At 38.3% G+C, this 20,435-nt stretch overlaps 1 protein-coding gene across 20 annotated transcripts in view; it reads left to right on the forward strand.

Moving 5' to 3' along the window:
* The first annotated feature begins 457 nt into the window (after window positions 1–457).
* The window catches only part of LOC122618156 (ecdysone-induced protein 74EF), a 79,000-nt gene continuing 59,022 nt past the window's right edge, over window positions 458–20,435 (forward strand). For 19 of the 20 annotated variants that reach the window (XR_006326001.1, XR_006326003.1, XR_006326004.1 and 16 more), the window contains exons 1-2: window positions 488–619; window positions 2,615–2,974. Coding sequence is in view for 16 of the 20 variants with exons in the window: in XM_043794314.1 (XP_043650249.1) it covers window positions 2,963–2,974 (12 nt within the window). In the remaining 4 variants the exon portion in view is untranslated. Of the gene's footprint in view, window positions 620–2,614; window positions 2,975–20,435 lie in introns of all 20 variants that reach the window. The other variant, XM_043794308.1, reaches the window with a different exon arrangement.

Below are 20,435 nucleotides of genomic sequence, written 5' to 3' on the forward strand. Positions count from 1 at the left end.
TCATAAATCTGTTCATTCTGTTGCATTCAAATAAGAAAACTTTAACTTTAGATAAAGGAACTGCTTCACAAATGATTTCAATAATAATTCATAAAAGCACCTAAAAAATGACTCTGTTATAGTAATGTTGTAGCTCTACTTTTTTATTTTACGCTTATTTAATGTAATCTAGCAATGTAAAAGTTTTATGTAATGTATTTTCTGTTTATTCAGTGTAATCTTAGCCCTGTGATAACTCTTTTAACGCCATGAAAGCTGTTTATTTTGAGTTATTTACATTCTCCAATTTGATTAATTTTCAAATTTTTGAAACTGCCTAACATTCCGATACATTCCTATCGATAACAGACTGTTAGGTAACAGAGCACATCGGGCAGCCTCGCAACAGCAGCGACGCAATGGTGAGCAAGGCACTAACGCCACGCGACGAAAACGAGTGCGAGGCGGGCGCTGAAAAAACGGTTATCACAGTTGCGTTCTCTCGCTCTTCGCAACAAGTCGTGGGTGTCGGATTAGCGGTAAATTCGTAGATTTCCCAGTGGAAATTCGGCACGCTTGAAAGTGAAAACAAAACGCACACACACGCACACGCCTCAGCAGCATCGAATATAAATACAAAGTAAAAACTCGAGAGCGGTATAAAACAACAAACGTAGTGCGTTTAGCGCGTGCGGGGGAGGGGCAGGGGAATTTGGCGAAGGAAAAGCGGAAAAAAATCCGTGTTTATTTTTGAAATGCGAAAAGTGCAGTGCCGAAAAGCAGCCAAAGCAAAGGAGGCGAACAAAACGCGCAGATAAATGAAATGAAAAGTTATAAATAAATATATATGCCATGCGGCTGGGCGGAGCAAGAAGAAGAAGACAGTGATGAGGGACGTGATTTCTCTTTTCTGCCTGTCCGTTGTCTATCCTCTCACTCGCCCCCTCTCGTTCGCACACCCCTCCGACCGCCCGCCCGTCCGTCCGCCCGCAGCATCCATCACACCACATATGTACGTGTGTGTGTGTGTGGAATCGAAATAAGAATCGAACTAAAAGCAACAAAATACAAAATTCATTCACGGCGCACATGTTTTTGTGGCCGTTGCTGTGTTGTTGCCTTTGCCGCCTCCGCTTCGCCAGCTCGTTTATCCTGCCATCCTTTTTGGCCGCGCTCTCCTTTGGATTCTGATTCGATTTTTCCCACTCATCTGGCTGCCTCTCTCTCTCTCTTGCCGTCCACTGCGACAGCATCTCGCTCTCTCAGCTGCTTTGTTTGTCCGCCTTTCGCGAAAATTTATATATAAAATTGTAATAAAATCGGTAATAAATTCGGACGTAAGTCCATTGGAACAGATGATGAATCCCGTTTGCCGAAGAGCAGGAAAAAGTGCGGACGCGCGAAAAGAAAAAGTATCTCAGGGATGCGTAGTAACGCAGACAATCAAGCCTCTTTGTGTGTGATCAAAAATCGAAAAACAGACAACAGGAATACAGTCAACGTTCGATAGTGTGGATAATCCCAGGCAGAGCATCTGAGACTTATTGCAAAATTACAGTGGATACACTGAGAAGTGCAATTTTGATTAAAGGAACCTCATTTAGTGCCGAGATTGCAGATGAACACTCAGTAGATGTTTCCTTATGAAGCTGACGCTATTTCATTTAAATATTTGTTGTAATTGCGATAAAAACTAATTGAAATACATATCTGCTACCAAAATACGATATCACGTTTTTATTTAACAATCCAAAACAATTTGAATCGATTTCTTTTCGCTTCATTTCTTGACTAAAGAATAGTTCTATACGAATATTTCAAATAATAAAAATATTAAAGTAAAATATAGCAAATATTAAAATTGTATAGATTATATTAAAATAAGGCGAATAAGAATTAAACAATTAGAAAAAGGAAAGGATTTAAATTATGCAGTGAATGATTATAGATGCGTTTCTGCTTCCAAAACCAATAGGAAAATAATAAGAACCTAAAGTTACAAACTAAAATAAAACAAACAAATGGGCGAATTGTTCTTAAGCCTAAAAATCGGTTCAGTGCACTCGACAAAGTTAAACAAATAATTAAAATCTATGTGAGACATGGCAATTGATAACCTATGACCAGCTTATAAATCGTCGTAACTTTGGCAGTTTTTACTGTGACTGTCTGCTTCTTTTTGGCCGCCCCCTCTTCGTTTTCTCTTGCTCGCCACTTTCGCATCATCTCTTTTGTCTCGCGTTTGCGCCCAACTTTTTTGCGCATTTCCCTTTGGCTTGCTGTTTCGGTTCTGTTTTCGTTTCAAAAAGTTAAAACATCCAGGGAGTTTTCAGTTCAGTTCAGTTCGGTTCGGTTCAGTCATTTTCCCAGGAGGCCAAAATAAAAGCCACCCCTATAAAAACAATTCAACAAGAATTTTTACTTTATATCGCACCATAACGCGCCCTCTCTGTCTCTCTTCCTCTCTCTCTCTCGCGCGTAGTCGCGCCCCGTCTCGCTCGCTCGCACGTGCGACATTGAAAAATATATGTTAGTTTTGCGTGTGCGGAGAAATAATAATTTCCCATAAAGTGCAAAAGCGTGTTCCAACCGAAAATTATTATTTTTCTTAATTTCTGACTCACGTATCTTGTAGTCAAAATCTAAGTGTATCTCAAGAAAGGAAAAAAAATCACAAGGAGAAACAAAATTGTGCCAAAAACCAAGAAAAATAATCAAAAATTTCAAATCAAATAGAAATCTAAACAACAAAAAAAACCAAATGGTATATTCGCCAAACCGAGCATAAAGTGAAAGAAATAATAGTGAACTACCTACCACCCCTTGTTGTTTGCTCAACCGCCCTGCAAGTACACGCAGAGAAATAGTTGGGTGGAAACGCACACACACGGCAGAGGAGTGAACATCATTTGCGACGCCACTGTGAACATAAAAAGCCGTCAAACTGTGGGGCTCAGGGGCATTTTTCCTTCCTCCGCAAGGAATGTATTATCCGGTAAGCACAAATATCGCAAGAAATCGCCAAACTACAGTGAAAACAAACATTGTCAAACATCGCGAAACGCATATATGAAAGGCTGGCAACAACAGAAGGCAAACGCAGCTCAATTACGCTGTTTGTTTGCCGTCTGAAGTTGCATTTTGTGCCGCAACAACAGTGGCCACTCGTATAGTGTTACCTGCATCGCTTTCTTTGCTATGCGTTTCCCTTACTTTAAAGTTTAAAGCTTTTGCAAACTCTGAAAGTATCTTTAAAAGTCTTATTTCTATTCAATGAAACTATTTATAAAATTGGCCAATAAGAATAAAATATACAACTATGATTGTTTCCTAAATATAAAAGTTTTAACCCCGATTTCATGTTGGCTTTAAATTTGTTATTATAAATATATAAATAAATATTTACATTTCTTGAATAAGTTTTAATAACTCGATTAGACAGTATATACATCTATCTTTTCTCAACAACTTAATTGAACTTAGTCATAGGCTGTTAGATATTTGATTTGTTTTTTAAAGAAGTGTTTTCATCTCTATCCATAGAGAAAGTGGCAGAGTAAAACGATAGCTGTCCTAAGCCAATAGTACTGTATTTAGCTAGTGGCCCACTGTATTTTCCGAGCCACTATTTACGTTTTCTTTTAGCCAGAGTCGCCGCCGTTGCTGTGTGTTTTACTCTCGATTTAAGTTGAATCTCGGCTCGTGCTAAAATCCTTATTAGTCAAACTCTCTGTTTTACACACCTCTCCCTTTCTAGCGGCTGTTGCCGTCTCTGTTTGCTTACCTATTTGCTTAGACGACAACAAATAATGTCCAATGTTGTAGTCACACGTGTGTGAGGTTCCCCAAATCCAGAAAAAACAAAGTCAAATAAACCCCTCTTAGAGCCAAATATTGACTTTGTCTTCGTTTTCGCTTTTTTTTTGTTATGCGGGACAATTGTTAGAAGGGAGAAGGGGGGTAATTTGATAGCCAAACCAAAAGTGCGGGTCGAATTTGCGGCTTTTTGGATTTCGGATTTTCATCGCTCTCCACTTCTTCTCCACTTGCTTAATTTTCTCATTAAAATCGAATACATATACAATGTGTTCTTAATGCCAACGACATTATATAATTATCTGGTCTCAATTTATTGCCTGTTCATTTGATACCTTTATTGTGTTAACAAGAATCACTTATTTTTTTCTCCAGCGTTTTGCTTGTATCTTTGTATTTTTTGGCGAATTTTCCCACGTCCGTGAATAAATTTCAATTTTTTGTTATTAATTTATTTCATTTGTCTTGTCTTCTCTCTTTTCGTTGCAGGTACGTTTGAAATGCAAATTCGATGGTTGAAAAACTACTAACCTGGCCTAAGCATAGACCACACTTTGATGAATGGCCCAAGAAGCTGCTTTTGTGGTCAACGATGGGTTTTAATGATGTCAGAGCGGTGATTTGACATTGAATTTGGTTGCTCAAGCCAGAACGAGTATTTTTCGGTGTTTGTTTTGGCAAATAATTAATAGACTCGGCTGTTGAATTGTTCTCTAATGACCCAGTTGAAAAAAAAGAACTGAAAATTTAGCAAATATCTGCAACTAGCTCTATTACTATTAGAAAATCTAACGTATCTATGCATTTCATAATCCAGATTATTCAAGCATAACTTGAATTACAGCTAACTAAAAAGTGACAACTTTCTAGACAAAAGCATTATTTTATATATTTAGCAATTGCTCAATGTCGTCAACGCCCCGAATCGATTTCTAGTTTCGGTTTATTTCGCCAGTGTCACTCAATTTAATTGCAATTAAAAGTTCGCCTGGCTGTCGCCGTGTGTAGCAGTAGTAACTTGAATCTGAAACGTTTTGCACATGCGATACAAATCCGCATCGCGCACAGATGTAGAGGAAAATACTTTATAAAAAAAATTAAAATACAAGTAAAACCGAAATTGCGACGCATTAAGTAAAGCCTTCCTGGCCTGGTCCGCCGATTTTTCAATTGAAAAATTGCACATAAATTGCATAAAACTGTTATACGTCGACGGCGGCTGGCATAAATTGTATTTCAGATGTGGTTTTTATGGGTAGTTGGGGTGGTGGAGAGATCAGAGGAAGTCCATTGTGCGTGCGCAGTTAACCGCAAAGTTTTGGTCAAGACTTGGCATTTCGAGGCAAACAGATTATAGCATTTACACACTGCGTATCGAGGTTGTAAAACTAAGATGGGTTTTGAAAGACAGATACCAAAAGTCATAAAGCATAGATCGTTGGGAAACTATAAATAATAATAGTCTCAACTTTTCACTTAAACTTCAAACTCTTAAATATGCCTAAATTCATGAAACGCACTGTATCCCATCCACGTTTATCTCTGATTTTACATCTTTCGGACTTTATGTCGGCTATTAATTATGTTTATTTTGCGTTTACAGCGCTTTGAAGGCTGTTTGGCATCTCGAATGATTTTCATGTACCAAATGACTTTCACTCAATTAGTCTGTGGAATGATGTAGGCATGTGTCCGACAATCTCTTGAGTAGATTTTCCATTTTTTCCATTACCCGAAGTGGCCATCAATCCCTCGGCCAATTTCGATAGGTTCTTGTCATATTTCAATTTCTCATTTTCCCCTCCCTTGATTGATGGTTCTGTATAATTTTCCTGGGGGCAAGAAAGTATGAGAATAAATGGGCAACATTTTGTACTACGAGTGTGTAGGCAAAGTTATGTAGAGTAGAGTCTGTGAGGCCCGCATCTAATTGAGTCCATTTCCATTTTCAGGGCAAATGATATGACAATTTATTTCAATTAAAGTTGATTTAAAAAATTGCCATTCCGCCTACAGTTCGCCCTCTCTCTTTCTATTCCGGACCGCCTTCAAAAGTCCGACAATAGAAAACCTTATTTAAATTCCTAGTTTAAGTCAAAAACAAACGTTCATTAAACGCGTATAATATGTAGGTTACCTTTTACTTTCAATCGGTTTGATGATACGAGGGTCGTTTGATAAGTCCGTGACTTTTTGTATTTGCCGCGCACCTGCTCTAAATACAACACTGCTCCTGTCAGCAGTTATCGATTAACAGCTGACTGTAAAATTTTGAGAAAGCTGCGTTTTTTGGTTTGCGTTTTATAGGCATTGAAAGCAGACGATCTCGTGAATTTTTTGTTCCATCAGGACAATGCACGGGTGCACACGTGTGTAGTCAGCATGGCAAAATTTCATAAATTGGGCTACGAACTGCTACCCCATCCAGCATATTCTCCAGATTTAGCCCCCTGTGACTATTTTTTGTTTCCAAACATGAAGAAATGGCTCGGCGGTAAGAGATTCGGGGCAAATGAAGAGGGCATCACAGAAACAAACGACTATTTTGAGGGCCTTGAGAAAACCTATTATTTGGAAGGAATAAAAAAATTGGAAAAACGCTGGACTAAATGTATAGAGCTAAAAGGAGATTATGTTGAGAAATAAAACGCTTCTTTGACGAAAAAAATATATTTTATTCAAAAAGTCACGGACTTATCAAACGACCCTCGTAAATTAAGCGGAATGAGGCTCGTAAAAAGTATAAATAAGGTGCTCAAGATAAGATCTTCTCGTTTTGCGTAATATCTTTGGAGTGTAAATTGCAAATAAATTGCCAATTAACTTGGGATATTTCGCATTTAAAATGCAGGTACTTGGCTCAATTCGCATAGGTGCTGTTGAAAAGCAATTAAGAAGCGGAGTGCGATAATCCTGAAAATGCTCTTAAAAATGCATGTACCAGTTTTGCACATTTCACAAATGACTGGTATAAAATGAGTAAACGAGTTAATTGAATATTTTAAATTAACACAATGCAAATTTAGCTGTAACTGACAAGTTCACAGCTCGCGATGAAAGAGCCAAAGATAAACAAACGCCAAACCAAAAAAAAACCGGCGGCAATGTGAATGACCCAAACTTCGCGTTTTCCATCGCTATCTCTTTCTTTCTGAGCCGAGTGAAACGTTTAAGCCAAGTTTCATGCAAATTATTCGGTTCAACGATTATGGAGCGCAGGGGGGAGAGCGGGGGAAGGGGGCTAAAAGCTAATCGCAGGTGTCAGTCACACGAATCGCAGGCATATCGCCCCTCGTTTTTCTCGCCCCAGCAATTAGCAAGATCGTCGCACGCCCGCTCTTTTTTTTTGTCCATTATTTTTGCTATGAGTCAGCAGACAAAAGTTGGTCAAAAGTGTAACAGGTTTTCACGTTGTCATTGTAGTGCAGTCGCCAAAGTAACGGTATCTGTAGCAGACAGATCGAGCAGCAACTATGTGGCATTAACTTGGCCATTGGAGCGGTTGCATAATGGAGTTCTCCACGCTTGAGTGGACAGCTCAAGAACAACTCTTTTGTCACTAAATTGTAGTAATCATCTCACAAAGTAATAATAGTATTTATGGTACGAGATAAACTCTGCATCATATGCGTTGCATCTACATTCATATGCATCACATACGTTGATTGAATGCAGATAGATGGAATTAATAAAAATCTTGAATCATTATGGCCATGCATCATTTTTATCACCCCTTTAATTGGCTGCCATTTTCACCAAATAGCTGGTAATAAGTACTTAGTTGCGCTCTTTTTTTGAACGACTTTTATGGGGCTGTCAATTGTTTTCACTCCATTTCTCCACGGCTCCATTCAACAACTGCCATTCGTTTTCATTCATTAGCGCCGCAAGTGCAGTGCATCCAGTGCTGCTTGCTCTTTCGTCACACTTGCGCTAGCAGCATGCCATCTCTTTCGCTGTCGCTCTACCCGTCTCTTTCCATGGCTCTGGCTATGGCTATGGCTATTCGTTACGCCCCCACGTGCTTTGCGAGCGCCTTTGATCGCCGACACAGTCGACAAATTTTTATTGCCGCCTCGAGTCGATCCGAATTCGGGCTTTTGTTTTGCTTCTTATTTTATTTATTGCAGCCGGCTTTTGTTTTTATTTATCTCGTGCTCTTCGTTCTCTCCTACAATTTTGTCTTTTTCCTTTTTGTTTGTATAATTTTATTTTATTTCGTTTTGTTATTTCTATTTGGTGCGGTCACTGTTGGGCTACTAAAATTTACATTTTATTTGCATGTCATAAACGAGATTTTATTGTCGTTCGTGCATGTATAATTTTTTGTTGTCTTTATTTTTTTAGACCGAATTTTTCGGTATTGAGTAATCGAGAAAAGTGTGTCTACAAAGTCAAGTCAAGAACAGTGGGTTTGGCAGGAAAATGTGTATGGAATATGTCATATAAATATGATATAAATATTCAAGTTACATACCATATAAAATAGATAATTTTCTTGTATTAAATAAATACTTTTTGTGCTTACACTTTGGTAACGCACTGTATTTTCCATGCACTCAGCTAGTGCTCACTTGATTTAGCATTGAGTAAGGTTGTTTACTTTATTTTTTAGGGTTGGTCAATAAATAAAAAGGTGGGCAAACAACTTTTGAATGGATTTTTACAAATAATTGTGGTCTTACTAGTTTGTCAATGCTGCAAGTGGATAGATAGGCCTCAACTCAAGTGATTTAAAATAGGGGATTGGTTATTTAATAATAAGACATGATTACGAATTTCCATTAAGTCCTCTGATTCATCAGGCATTCCAAATTCCAACCATGACATCCATTAAATTGCTAATCGCCACCTGAATCAATCCACAACCGGAAACATCTACAGACATGCAGTCTGCAACTATTTATAGAATTTAGCTACAGCTGCGAAATAATATCTTTGTTATTATCTTGCATAATTGAAAACTAGGCATAATTTATGCAAATGCAATTAATCAACGATTAATGGAGCCTCGTCTCCACCAACAGTTTTTATTTACTTTGTTATTACAATGTATCGCTGGCATATTTTCACGATTTTTTGCCATAAATTTTACATTGGCTAAAATGCTAAAAGCACAAATCACTTTAACGTTTCGAGAATGTAACTTATTTTGTTTGCCCCTTTTGATTTTGGTGTTCCTTGCAGTATATATATATAAATGTATATATATTTTTACATTTTGCTTTAATGGCGTCTCGAGACACACGCCTTTTCGATAAATTGAATTTATTAGCTAGCTGAAAAGTGCAAATTTGCTACTCGTTGCCACCCGTTTTGGTGGAAAACAGTGCACACTTTGCCTTAACTGCTGCCAATTACCATAAAGCGACAGCACCGGCAAAACAACAAGGTGAACAAGTCGGATTGCAATGCAAAAGATAAATGGAAGATGCGCTCTGGGTTTCAATCTACGTAGTGTATTTATTATACCGCCTGGCGCCATTGTTTCGATTGTCTTGACCATAAACGAGTTGCTGACATCATCGGCGACTTGTAACCTTTACAGCCAGTGACCTTGATGGCAACACCTTTTTCGCCTCCTCCTCCCTTCGAAAATGGCCTTTTAATTATTCGCCATGGCTAAATCAACCTGCAGTTGCAATGACCCAGAGTTCCTGAAATCAATGGCCATTTTTATTAAAAATATATCGTAAAAAGAGCGTATTTATGTTGGCTATAAACAGGATCAATTCCCATTATAATGGCAATAAAGATCGCAGGGTTTAGATTATCTTATAGCTTGTCATCGTATTTTTTCTCTTACGACTTACGACTCTAAAAACTTTGATTTGCATCTTGTCTTTAAAATAGGATTTCTTTCTTCTTTTGTTTAGTTGATCTCACACTAAAGTTTTATCATCCAATTTACAGGTATTGAACAATAGTTTTCATTATAATTGCATGAAGGATATTATATTCATAGCAGTTTTCGTTCGTATCGATATAATAAAAGCCTAACTATTTTAGTTCTTCTTTTTCATTTGACTTAAAGCCTCCTGAATGTTTAATGTTGATTTTAATGATAATAATATAAATATTTATTTAGTTTTAATTTGAGTGCTTATTGAAGTCTGTACAAAGGCGACCTTCAACTCCAGCACGATTTAGTCATCAATTTTAATTTATTAAAAATGTAAAAAAACGTATACCCATATGCGCGCATATTAAATTGCAATTAACATGGCTATTATAATGAAAATCTAATGGATGAGTAGCGAGCTAAAAAGGTTAATGCACAGCTGCATTCAGAGTGCAAAGACTTTAGTAGCTTCTAAATGAGTTCGCAAAAATGAATCAGCTCGCTATGGTTATTTATTTTTATTTTAGGATTAGACATGTCTATTTCCCATCTATTTCCCTTTATTTATCCCACTGATTAACACGCACACACACTTGACTAAATCTCATTTCGAACACTTCCTAATGGAAACCCAATCCTTAGCCTTTTAGCTACATTTTTTCTTGCCCTTTTGCTAATTCCCATTGATTGCGGATGCACAGAAAAAAACTATAGCCTTTCCTGTATTTGAAGTAATATAAAATAACGTGCTTTTATTATTTTTGGGCAAATTATTTCCTTTTGAGATACACGTTGCAGATAAAATGTCTCGTCAATTGACATTTATATATAAGTATTAAGGACTCTGTTAAACTTTGTTGGTTTTCTCAATCTATCAGGTTACCTGTCAATCTGCAAGCTACATTTCTTTCCGTGTTGATGGCGTCCATCCTCGAGTTTCCTGTCGTTCAGCCTGCCTGCCTGCCGAAATAGACAATTTCCTTTTCTTATTAAATGTTATTTGTATTTCACTCACAGCGAAATGAACGACGCTGAAATGCCCGCCGCTTGACTATTTATTTGTTTTTAGCTCTGCCAACACCGCCACTGTCCCGTTCCCAGATCTCCAGATTTCGAGTTTCCCAGTTTCCCAGCTTCGCAGTTTTCCCCCCGCAATCCGAACATCCGAACATCCCAACATACCGACATCCCGTCTGTCCTTTGAACATCATCCAATTACACAGCGAACCGCACCCGAGACACGTGTGCAGCATCTGTTACCAGTTTTGTGGGCCACTCGTATTCGGCATCATCGATTGATGATGGCGTCTCGCTGGAAACGGTGTGGACTCAACAGACTCAACCGACTCAACGCTCCACTAAAGGCATCGTTTAGGTTTGGGATGGCTGAAGTTTGGCAACGGCGCCGCTTCGCGCTGACATTGCTGAAATGGCCCCAAACTGAAAACATTCTGTAATTGTGTACCCTGCAGCAGACCCTTTGCCCTATTCATCGCTGCTTCTTTTTTTATTTCTGCACGGCGCTTGAAACAAATCAAATTGCGAGTCCGTTTCGCCTGCAAACATATGCGAATGCCGCAAAACACTGGAAAATAATAGTGCACAAAAGTTGCAAGAAGCTTAAAAACCAACGAAATAAATTTAAGAAATGGAACATAAGATTCAATGAAAGAAAGCTACATTTTGAATTGGAAAGCTCCAGAATTTTCATTGTTCTTTGATTGATTTGGAAGTAAAATGTAAAGCATTCACTACTTCTAAGATTGCCATCTTTTAGAAAATCGGGATTATAAGTAATAATATTAGGGAGATATTTTGTATGCAAGCTAATTATTTTTCTCAGTGAATAGAACAAGATGTAACGAAGCGGAACGAAGACGACGCTTGTCCTCATGGGTTAACAGTGGACCTGGGGTCAGGGTCGGCCTTACGTTCCACGGCAAGTGCAAAATAATGGCCAAGAAAGAACAACAGCGGCAAGGAAACTCATACATATTATATTTTGTACCTCTCTAACCGAGCTGCAAAAAAAAAAAGAGAAGGAGGAGGAAATAAATAGAAACAGAAATGAATAAATGCCAGGGTGGGTGGCTGGTAGAAAGGGGGCGTTGCAGTTGGGCTGCTTGATGGGGTGACCCGAGCGGCAACCCCAAAGCAACTTGCCATCACCATTGTGACATTTAAGAGGCTCAAGAGAGGCAGCAGCAGCAGCAGCACAAGCAGTAGCAAAGCTAAAACAAAACCCACGCACACACAACCCCATGCCTCATGCTCCATGCCCCATGCCACATGCCCCACGCCCAACCCCCAAACCACCCATTAAACGGGAGCACCCACACCCGACACTCGCAACTCGCAAAGCAACCCTCGGGGGAAGGCCACCAGTAGTGAAAGGTGTGAGAGTCGAGTCCTTTGCTCAGTGTGTGGCCCCTCAGGAGCTCCACGGGCGCAGGATGCTGGATGTTGGATGCTGGCTGCTGGCTGCTGTGTTAATCTATATGTGTATACAAAAAGTATATATGTATACTATAGGGATACGTGTGTGGCACCTTTGGAGCGTTGCATACTTGCGTGGTAGTGGTGCTGCTTAAAATAATTAAAAATCAATATTTAAACTATGCAATGGAAGCCTATCAGGAAACTCAAAGGAGAGGCAAAGAGCGGCATTAAATCAGGAAATATATAAAGATGCGATGGTTGAAAGAATGCTAAGATGAACTTACTTAAAACAACTCTAGTTGGAATTCCACTATAAACTCTATAAACTTTTCTTACTTCCATTGTAATTATAGTAACATAAATTAGGTTTCTTTTAAAGTGCCAACATTTCGTTGACTAAATTTAAATATTATTCCGCTGCCATATCGCTGTAATTTATTATTTACGCCTAAGACTTGCAATGATACCAGCAATGGGAAACCATCAAAAATTGTCCACACCGCCAACAGCATGCTCAAAATTTCTAACAGAAATTTGCATAATTTGCGATACAACAAAAATGGGAGAAGAATTTAATTATACAATCTGCATATTACAAAATTTCTTGCAATTTGCATATATTTTCACAAAAACGCCCATTTATGGAAACGCCACTCCCCCAAGCATAACCACAAAATTATACCTCAAGAATCCATTTGCCAACGCTTTAAAAATGATTTCATTTTATTTTTTGTGTTTCATTCGCACAGGCTGTGAAAGTCAAAATAATCGAATCAATGAAGCACGAACAATTTGCGGATTTTATTTTAATTAAAATGAAACCGAATGAAATGACTGATAAATTGGAGCAGAAACAAGTCAAAGACTTGTCTTAAAATATGCAAAACATTGTATGAAAATACATTTTACCTGGCTATAAATAACGTTCGAGTTCCCGAGTTCCTCACAGTGGGTGGCCGAAAAGCCAGTTTCAGAATAAATCACTTAAATACACGTATATATCAAATGAAATACTTATAAATTACGAAACAAAAGGCGAATATGATGCTGACGACAACTTCAATTGAATTATAATATGCAGCAAAATGTGTAGAAATTGTGTATAAATTTGACTTCGAAATGTTGGCTTGTACCTTTTAGCTTTTATTCAAGTTATTTGCAATCCTTTGATATAAATGATAAAAGAGTGGACCACACTTCTTGGGTATTGAGTTTCCTTCCTCTGGTGATGGTTGGCTTTTATGGCATTAAACATTTATTAAAGCAGTTAGCAAACGATTTTTGGTTAAATTAGAGACCATTTTCCTGCAAATGGCAAATACTTGTACGTGCTTTCGCAATAAATAAAACTAACAGCCTTGTATAATACAATGAAATCACTAATTGCACTTTCTATCTTTCATGCTTCCTAATTTTTAAGCGTATTTTAAAGTAGATACTTATCGAAAATAAAATGAATAAATATTAAATTGAAATAAATATCAAATTATCGTAGTCCAAAAAGGGAAGTAAACTACAAAATCTAATTTCCATTATTTTTCCAAAACTCTGAATTATACAGAGCAACTACTAAATATGAAATTACCCATCTTTGATATGCCCTAAATCACTCTAATTATTTCCCGCATGTTAGTCGAAAAATTCGCAGCAGGTGAAAGGCTAAAGGTTCATTTAATATTGCTCACATTTCCCAGTGTGTTTTTCGATCTCATTAGATAAATCCCAGCAGCAACTTGGCATATTGTGTATTTGTGTATTAGGCAACATTAACGCCAACTGTCAGTCTTGCGGGCCAATGACAATTAGTCTGCTGATAAGATAAGCCCCCAGAAAGCTGCTGCCTAAACCAATTTTGGTTGGTTGGATTTTCGGTTTGTTTTGTTTTGTGTTTTTTGTGGTTTGGGGAACCCCTTTTTATCTCAAAATTAAATGGCGGCAGCTGTCGCACGCACACACGCCCCTAGACTTCGAACTTTGACTTTGAGTGCGCTTGCCATTTTGTTGCCGCTTCAATCAAAAAACTTTGCCACATACACACGCTCGCACGCAAAATTAGTCTTTATGTTGTTGCGCTATTTTGTTTGTTAGCTTTCTATATATGTCCATATGTACATATATGTACATACATATACGTAACTGTCAAAGCGGGCTAAAGTTTTATATCTATTAGTTTGCCTGCCAATCAGGGTTGTGTATGTGAAAGGAATTTGATTGTAAGGTGCGGCATGACGGGGCAAAAAAAATGGTTTTAAACATCCAGTATCTTTCAGATACACACATGCAATCTGACAGCTTAATTTTTGTACTTTTTCCAATTGAAGTCTTCAGCCGACGGATGAGTGTGCATCGTTCATATTTCATCGTCTTCCCAAAAGCCAAATAAGAATTTAATTTAAAGGGAATTTTCAGCATTCATTTACATTGTCCCCCCGGCTTAATTGCTTTGGGTCCTCACATTCTCCATTTATCCCCCATATATTCATATCTTTGTAACTCAACCCAGTGGATCTCCTCATTTTTTAAATACCCCAAAAATTGCTGTTAATTACGTTGTTGCAAAATGTGGCCTGGAAAATGGGTTTTCTGCCATGAATAAAATATTAATTAAAGACTTTCCTCGGACATCCGCACACTCACCCTAAAATGGAGGCAAAAAAGTTGTGGCCCATCGTTGACCAGATTTCGGTTGGATATTGAGGGCAAAAGGAGGTTTTGCCTTGTGACAACTTTCCATGAAAATTTATTAAATGTCACAGGCAAAACTGATAATAAAAACACCAAAACACAAAAAAAAAAAAAAGTGACGGTTGTGTCAATTCTGCTTGTTTTTGCGGTCCCCATGCAAAAGTAAATTAATTTAAAATTTGAAAAAATGTGCTGACAGCTGGGAGGCGAAAAGAGAAGAGGGCGTCTGACTCATTCCTTCTATTGAATGCCTTTTTTTTTAGTTAGTTGGGCGATCGAATTTTTTTTAAATACCTAACGAATATGCCCATTTAATTATGAATGACAGTTTTTACATGTTATTGTGTTTGCTAAATGGAAGTGGTGTGTGCTTATTAAAATTATATATTGAACTACGTGGTTGTGGGAAAGTTTTTTCACAACAGTTTACTCAGCTATATTTGAATAGAACACTTTTTAAGTTATACAAGTTGATAAAAGACCATTCATAGTTATTGAATAGAATTGCTTGTTTGTAGAGCATTGGAATTTTGTTGTTGATTGCGATGCGTCTATAGAGTCATAATCATAATGAAGTTGGTTCTACTGCAGCCGCACATAATTTCGAAATAATTTTGCACTGGCAAAGCAAGTTGGCATCTGTTTCTGCTGACAGCTAATCTAATCTATGAGGATGCTTATCCTGTTCGCAGACATAGATATATGTGTATGTAGGTATACATACTCTAAACATAGAGATGCAGTTGCAGCTGGCGTAGAAAATTAGGCACTCGAACATTTGGGAATAATTTATATACACATATTAGCGTATGTGCTTGTGTACGTGCATGTCGTCAAGCTGTGCAATTTTCCGAGTTCCTTGGGAAGTGTCGTAATAAATTTTCTGACTGAAGACAACCAAGAACTCGGCAAATAAACTTTTGCTGTTTGCGCACTTGGACTGCCTTGGCAAAATGCTGCCTTGTCATGCCGACTGCAAAATCCCCCAGTTTATTGAGATGCCAAGCTGTTTGTGCTGAAGGTGTCGGATTCATTGACTGAGAAGTTTGCACAACTCAAGCGAAGCGATATAAACTTATTTAAATATGTACTATATATGTATATGAAAAGGTCCGAGTTTTGGGTGCTTTGATCTCGCTGCTGCGAAAATTAATTAACCTCACAGCCAGGGCTTACGCATAATAAATCAATAATTAGAAGTCAAGTTTTTCCATCTATTTATACGCCATAAGCTAAGCCATTTAAGCCATTTGCCATGGTTACCCCTCAAGCCAAAAAATTCTGGTTGTCAGTTCATTAGGTTAATTAAAAGTACAACAAATTTCCTGCGGGTTTCCTGCTGTCATCGAACCCATCATTAAGACAAAATTGAAACCCCAAAAAAGTAGAAGCAATTAGAGCCTAAAATGATTTGTTCTTAAACAGATTGCCTTACAAGCGTTTTGCGGCTTTTGATTTATGTGCCAGCCTGCTCGAATTTTTGAACAATTCAATCAGCGAAAAAGGAAATAAAATAAAAATAATTAATCAAGATTTTCGTTATATTTGTTGTGTTTTTTATTTTTATGGATGTTTGCGCTGTGCAATAATTTAAAAGAGAACGCGCGCAGAACGTATTCTTATGGGGTTTCGACTTTGAGAAATGTTTGCACGCTTGAAGCGATTTGTCCTTGAGTCGAGGCTGTTCAAGTCGAGCTCAAAGCCCTCAGAGTCTCAAAGAGTCTCTCTTTCTCGTTCTTTTTTTTCCTCCTTTATATATATGTATGTGTATGTGTATACACAGTCGTTTTTTCTTCTTGTTTCTGGTTAACTCTCGCGGCTGTCTGGTCTGATTATGACACTGCCAATGCCTCTCGAAAAAGCCCGGCTTCTTCGGCGTTAGAGGAAACCGGAATAACCAGTGGAAAACTGCGCCGACATCATCAGCAACAACAAAAACAACATCAACAACAACAAATACAACATCAACAACAACAAATACAACAACATCAACACGACTAGCCACAGATAAACAGAAAACTAAAAGCTAGAAAACACCAGAGCAGTAGGCAGAAAAGCGAATTGCGGCTGCGAGTGCGAGTGCATTAAACTCGGTTAGTGACAGTGAAAGTGGTTGGCGCAGTTGCTAACTGGGCCTGTCGACTGGTCCGCGATTACATGACCAATTTGAATTTATGGAAAGGATTGTGCCACTCGCTCCTAGGGCAAATAAACATGTTACCCAATGTACATTACATTTGTAAACTGAGCTGGGGCGTGGTGAAAAGTATCTGTAGATCTTGTTGTGGTTGTAGACTCAGAACGTGATGGTTGTAACTTTAACCTATACGAAATGAGCATTTGAAACAAACTTTATAACTTTATAGCTCTTTGTATGTTAAAGGCTTGATCGTCACTAGCTTTTCCCCGCGTTCAGAGGTGTGTTTTTTATGGTCTTTTATCTGCTAGTTCAATTAAACTTTATGACTTTTTTTGAGGCTACCTGTGAATAGGGGAAATTAAATTTTATTTGACCATTGATTTTATTACTTGTGAATTGAGGAAATCTCGCGAATGCATTTATCTATTTATTACTACACACAACGACATGCAGCCAGTATTGCATCACAGATGTGGCAGCGATGCGCGCATAATTTGCAATTTCCGGTGGCAAGGCAAAGCAAAGCACACCTCTAAGTGCAGAGGCAGAAAAAAAGAAGAGGGAGTCCGCAATGCCAAAGTGACAACGATATTTTCGTATTTATTTAATTTTCGTCATACGCTTTTCTGCTTTTTTATTACTTTTTTTCAATGCGCGCGCGAGTGGCAATAATTTATTCAATCAACGCAAAAGCCAACACCAAACGAGCACTCACATGGGGCACTCACAGATACGCAGACACATGGTTTGGGTATCCAAACCACTCAGATACCCAGATACGCAGATACTCAGATACTCAGGCACTTGGCACGCGGAGAGCCTAAATTGTCTAATGATGCCATCATTTGAGGCGGACACTCAGCAGGCGGCTGGTTTTACGATGGCCACGGATTTTGCCTGCGACTTCTACTGGGCTAATAAAAATGTACGCATTGTTGCCTGGGCCATGAGGCAAGTCGAATTTCGAAGGGGCAGGAAACAGGAAGCAACACTTGATGCGCAGTTATGAAATACAAAAAGCAAAAGATACAATATCTGAATACACGAGTATGTCTATAGCCATGTGTGTGTATGTGTGTTGTGCGCACGAGGGGTCGAGTCGTATGGATGGCCGTGTGGCAACAATGGGAATGCCTATGCTTACCTGGTCCTAAGTGGTGCGCAGATACCGCCGAGCTATTTCATAGATACAACGGACGTTTTTCGAGGAATGTATGAGGTGCAGATAAGCATAATGTATCTGCAAATTGAATATACGAAATAAAGCCGACCGCAGAAATGGTGCCATCGAAATATATACGCGTACGATTTGAAAGAAATTCATATAATATTTAATAATTGACATTAAATACTTCTTCTTCAAATTGTTATTATAATTTTTTTGAGCCGTCATCCCATCCTTTTTTTTTTGGCGTTGTCGCCAACCCAATTGGCAATTCTGATTTTTTTTTTAGAACTAGCCATCAACAAATTGTGCACATGGCTAATTGCAATTTGTTGCGCCTCGCTTTTGGCACCTGATGGGCCATATTAAAGCCAAAAGCAACATACGAGTATATGCAGGCAAGCCAAGGTAGATATGCGCATATTTATGTGAAATTGAAACAAATTTCTAATGACAGATGGACACAAATAGACCAGGGCGCTTGCACAAGAAGAAATTATGCATTCCAAGTCAAACTCTTGTCGGCAACTAAAAATATATAAATGCCTTTTAAAACAGCGTGTAACATGTCACACAAACATTCTTTTATTTACAAAAAAAATCTTAATTTAGCGCTGGAAAAGAGAATCTAGAAAATACCTCGCAGTTCCCATTAGATTTCCATCTGCCGCATAATCCCTGAAAGCTCCGACAAATTCTTTTCCCTGCCCCATTTAATCTCTCGACTAGAGGGACTTCCTCTATCATGTAACCCACTCATGTCCAGCTTCAATGAACTGACAAGCTCACATCATTAGCGAGTTGGGGGCCGAAATGTGGATGGAGTGTATCCACTTCCCGCTGTCAAAGAACTTATGTGCTAGCAATTTTTTCTTTTTTTCGGTGGCTTTATCTTTCCCCAAAAACCAGCGATGTAACCAGGAAAAAAAAGCAGCACTAAAATCGATGAGTCTACAGTGCTGTTTTTATGCTTGCCGCATCGCTAATTCGAAATCATCCATCAAGCTGGCAAAAAGGCAACCGAGGCAACTGAGGCAACCCACCAAAGAGTCATTCAGTCACTCGGGGATCTCGTATTCCTTTTTTCCCGCGAAGACAAATGCAATCTCCTGACTGCTGTCTCCTGGGCGTGTCCTTTCCGAGGGCGTGGCAACAGTTCTGGGAACACAAAAACCAAAACAAAAAATCAGAAAAAAAAGAAAATCTCCCAGCAACGCCAAAGTTTGCAACTCTTTTGTCTGATGACAAAAGTTTGTTGTAGGCGCTGCGCGACTTTGACAATGAATTTAGCCTTAAGGCAGAGGCAAAACAAAGCAAAAAAAAGGCTGTTCGGGAGAAAATCCTGTTTGTGGACCAGGAATGAAGGCGAACTGGTTTCTGGTTTTCGGGTTGTGGGTGTGGAACTATAGTGCAGTCTCAGTCGACTACGTCATCAAGGCAACTGATTTTTTTTTCATTTTTCTTAGCGCTTTCAGTATTTTAGGTTTTTTTTCTTTTTGTTGTACATATATCTCGCCTTTGTGGAGCGAGCACAATAAGGCAACTTGACTGGGCGCTGACAAAGCGAGATTGATGCCCATCTAGGGCATGTCTTGGTCGCATTCGGGGCGTTGATTACATTGATGGGTTGGCCAGCAGGAGCAACTAGGCATCTTTGCCACGACGAACAGGTAACAACAAAGACAAAAGCCCAAAAAGGCTGAATGAAAATGAATGAAAGTGGGGGCGGTATGCAAAGGAGAGCATTGAAAATGTTGCAAGAATGGTGCAAAAGGGTGTTCTTTGATGTAAATATAACTCTTTTAGGATTATTAAAATGGATCTTTTGTATTATTCCCAAACTAAACAAAAATTTAGGATTATTTTGTGGCTTATGTAAACTAGAATTTATAAATTAACTCTTTTTAATTAGATCTTTTTCTAATATGCAATATAATTACTCTAAGCTATAATAATTTTATAGTATTTATAATTTAAGTGTATGTATACTTTTAAATTACAATCTCAACATTATCCCATGAACCCACTGTAATGACAGGCACCCAAATCTGGGATCATCCGAAATGAGCAAAAAACCTTCTTTGGAAAGCATACTTCTCATAACCATAGCTAAGAATTTTTTTTGGCTAATTTGTGCTAATTACTTATTCCCTCTTCTCTTTGCAACTTTTTCATTACAGGTAAGTTTGAGGAACTCATAAAATTGCGCCAGAGCAAAATTACCTGCCGAGTGCGGCGTTACCCTCGAGAACTTTAATTAGTAACAAAAAATATATAAAAAATATATATATATTCACGCCTTCGGAGAAAACTTTGAACTGGGATTTGGTCATAAATCTTGCAAAACACGAAAGCAACAGCAAGCAAAA

The sequence above is a fragment of the Drosophila teissieri genome, chromosome 3L (assembly GCF_016746235.2).
Source record: "Drosophila teissieri strain GT53w chromosome 3L, Prin_Dtei_1.1, whole genome shotgun sequence".
Taxonomy (NCBI): Eukaryota; Metazoa; Arthropoda; class Insecta; order Diptera; family Drosophilidae; genus Drosophila; species Drosophila teissieri.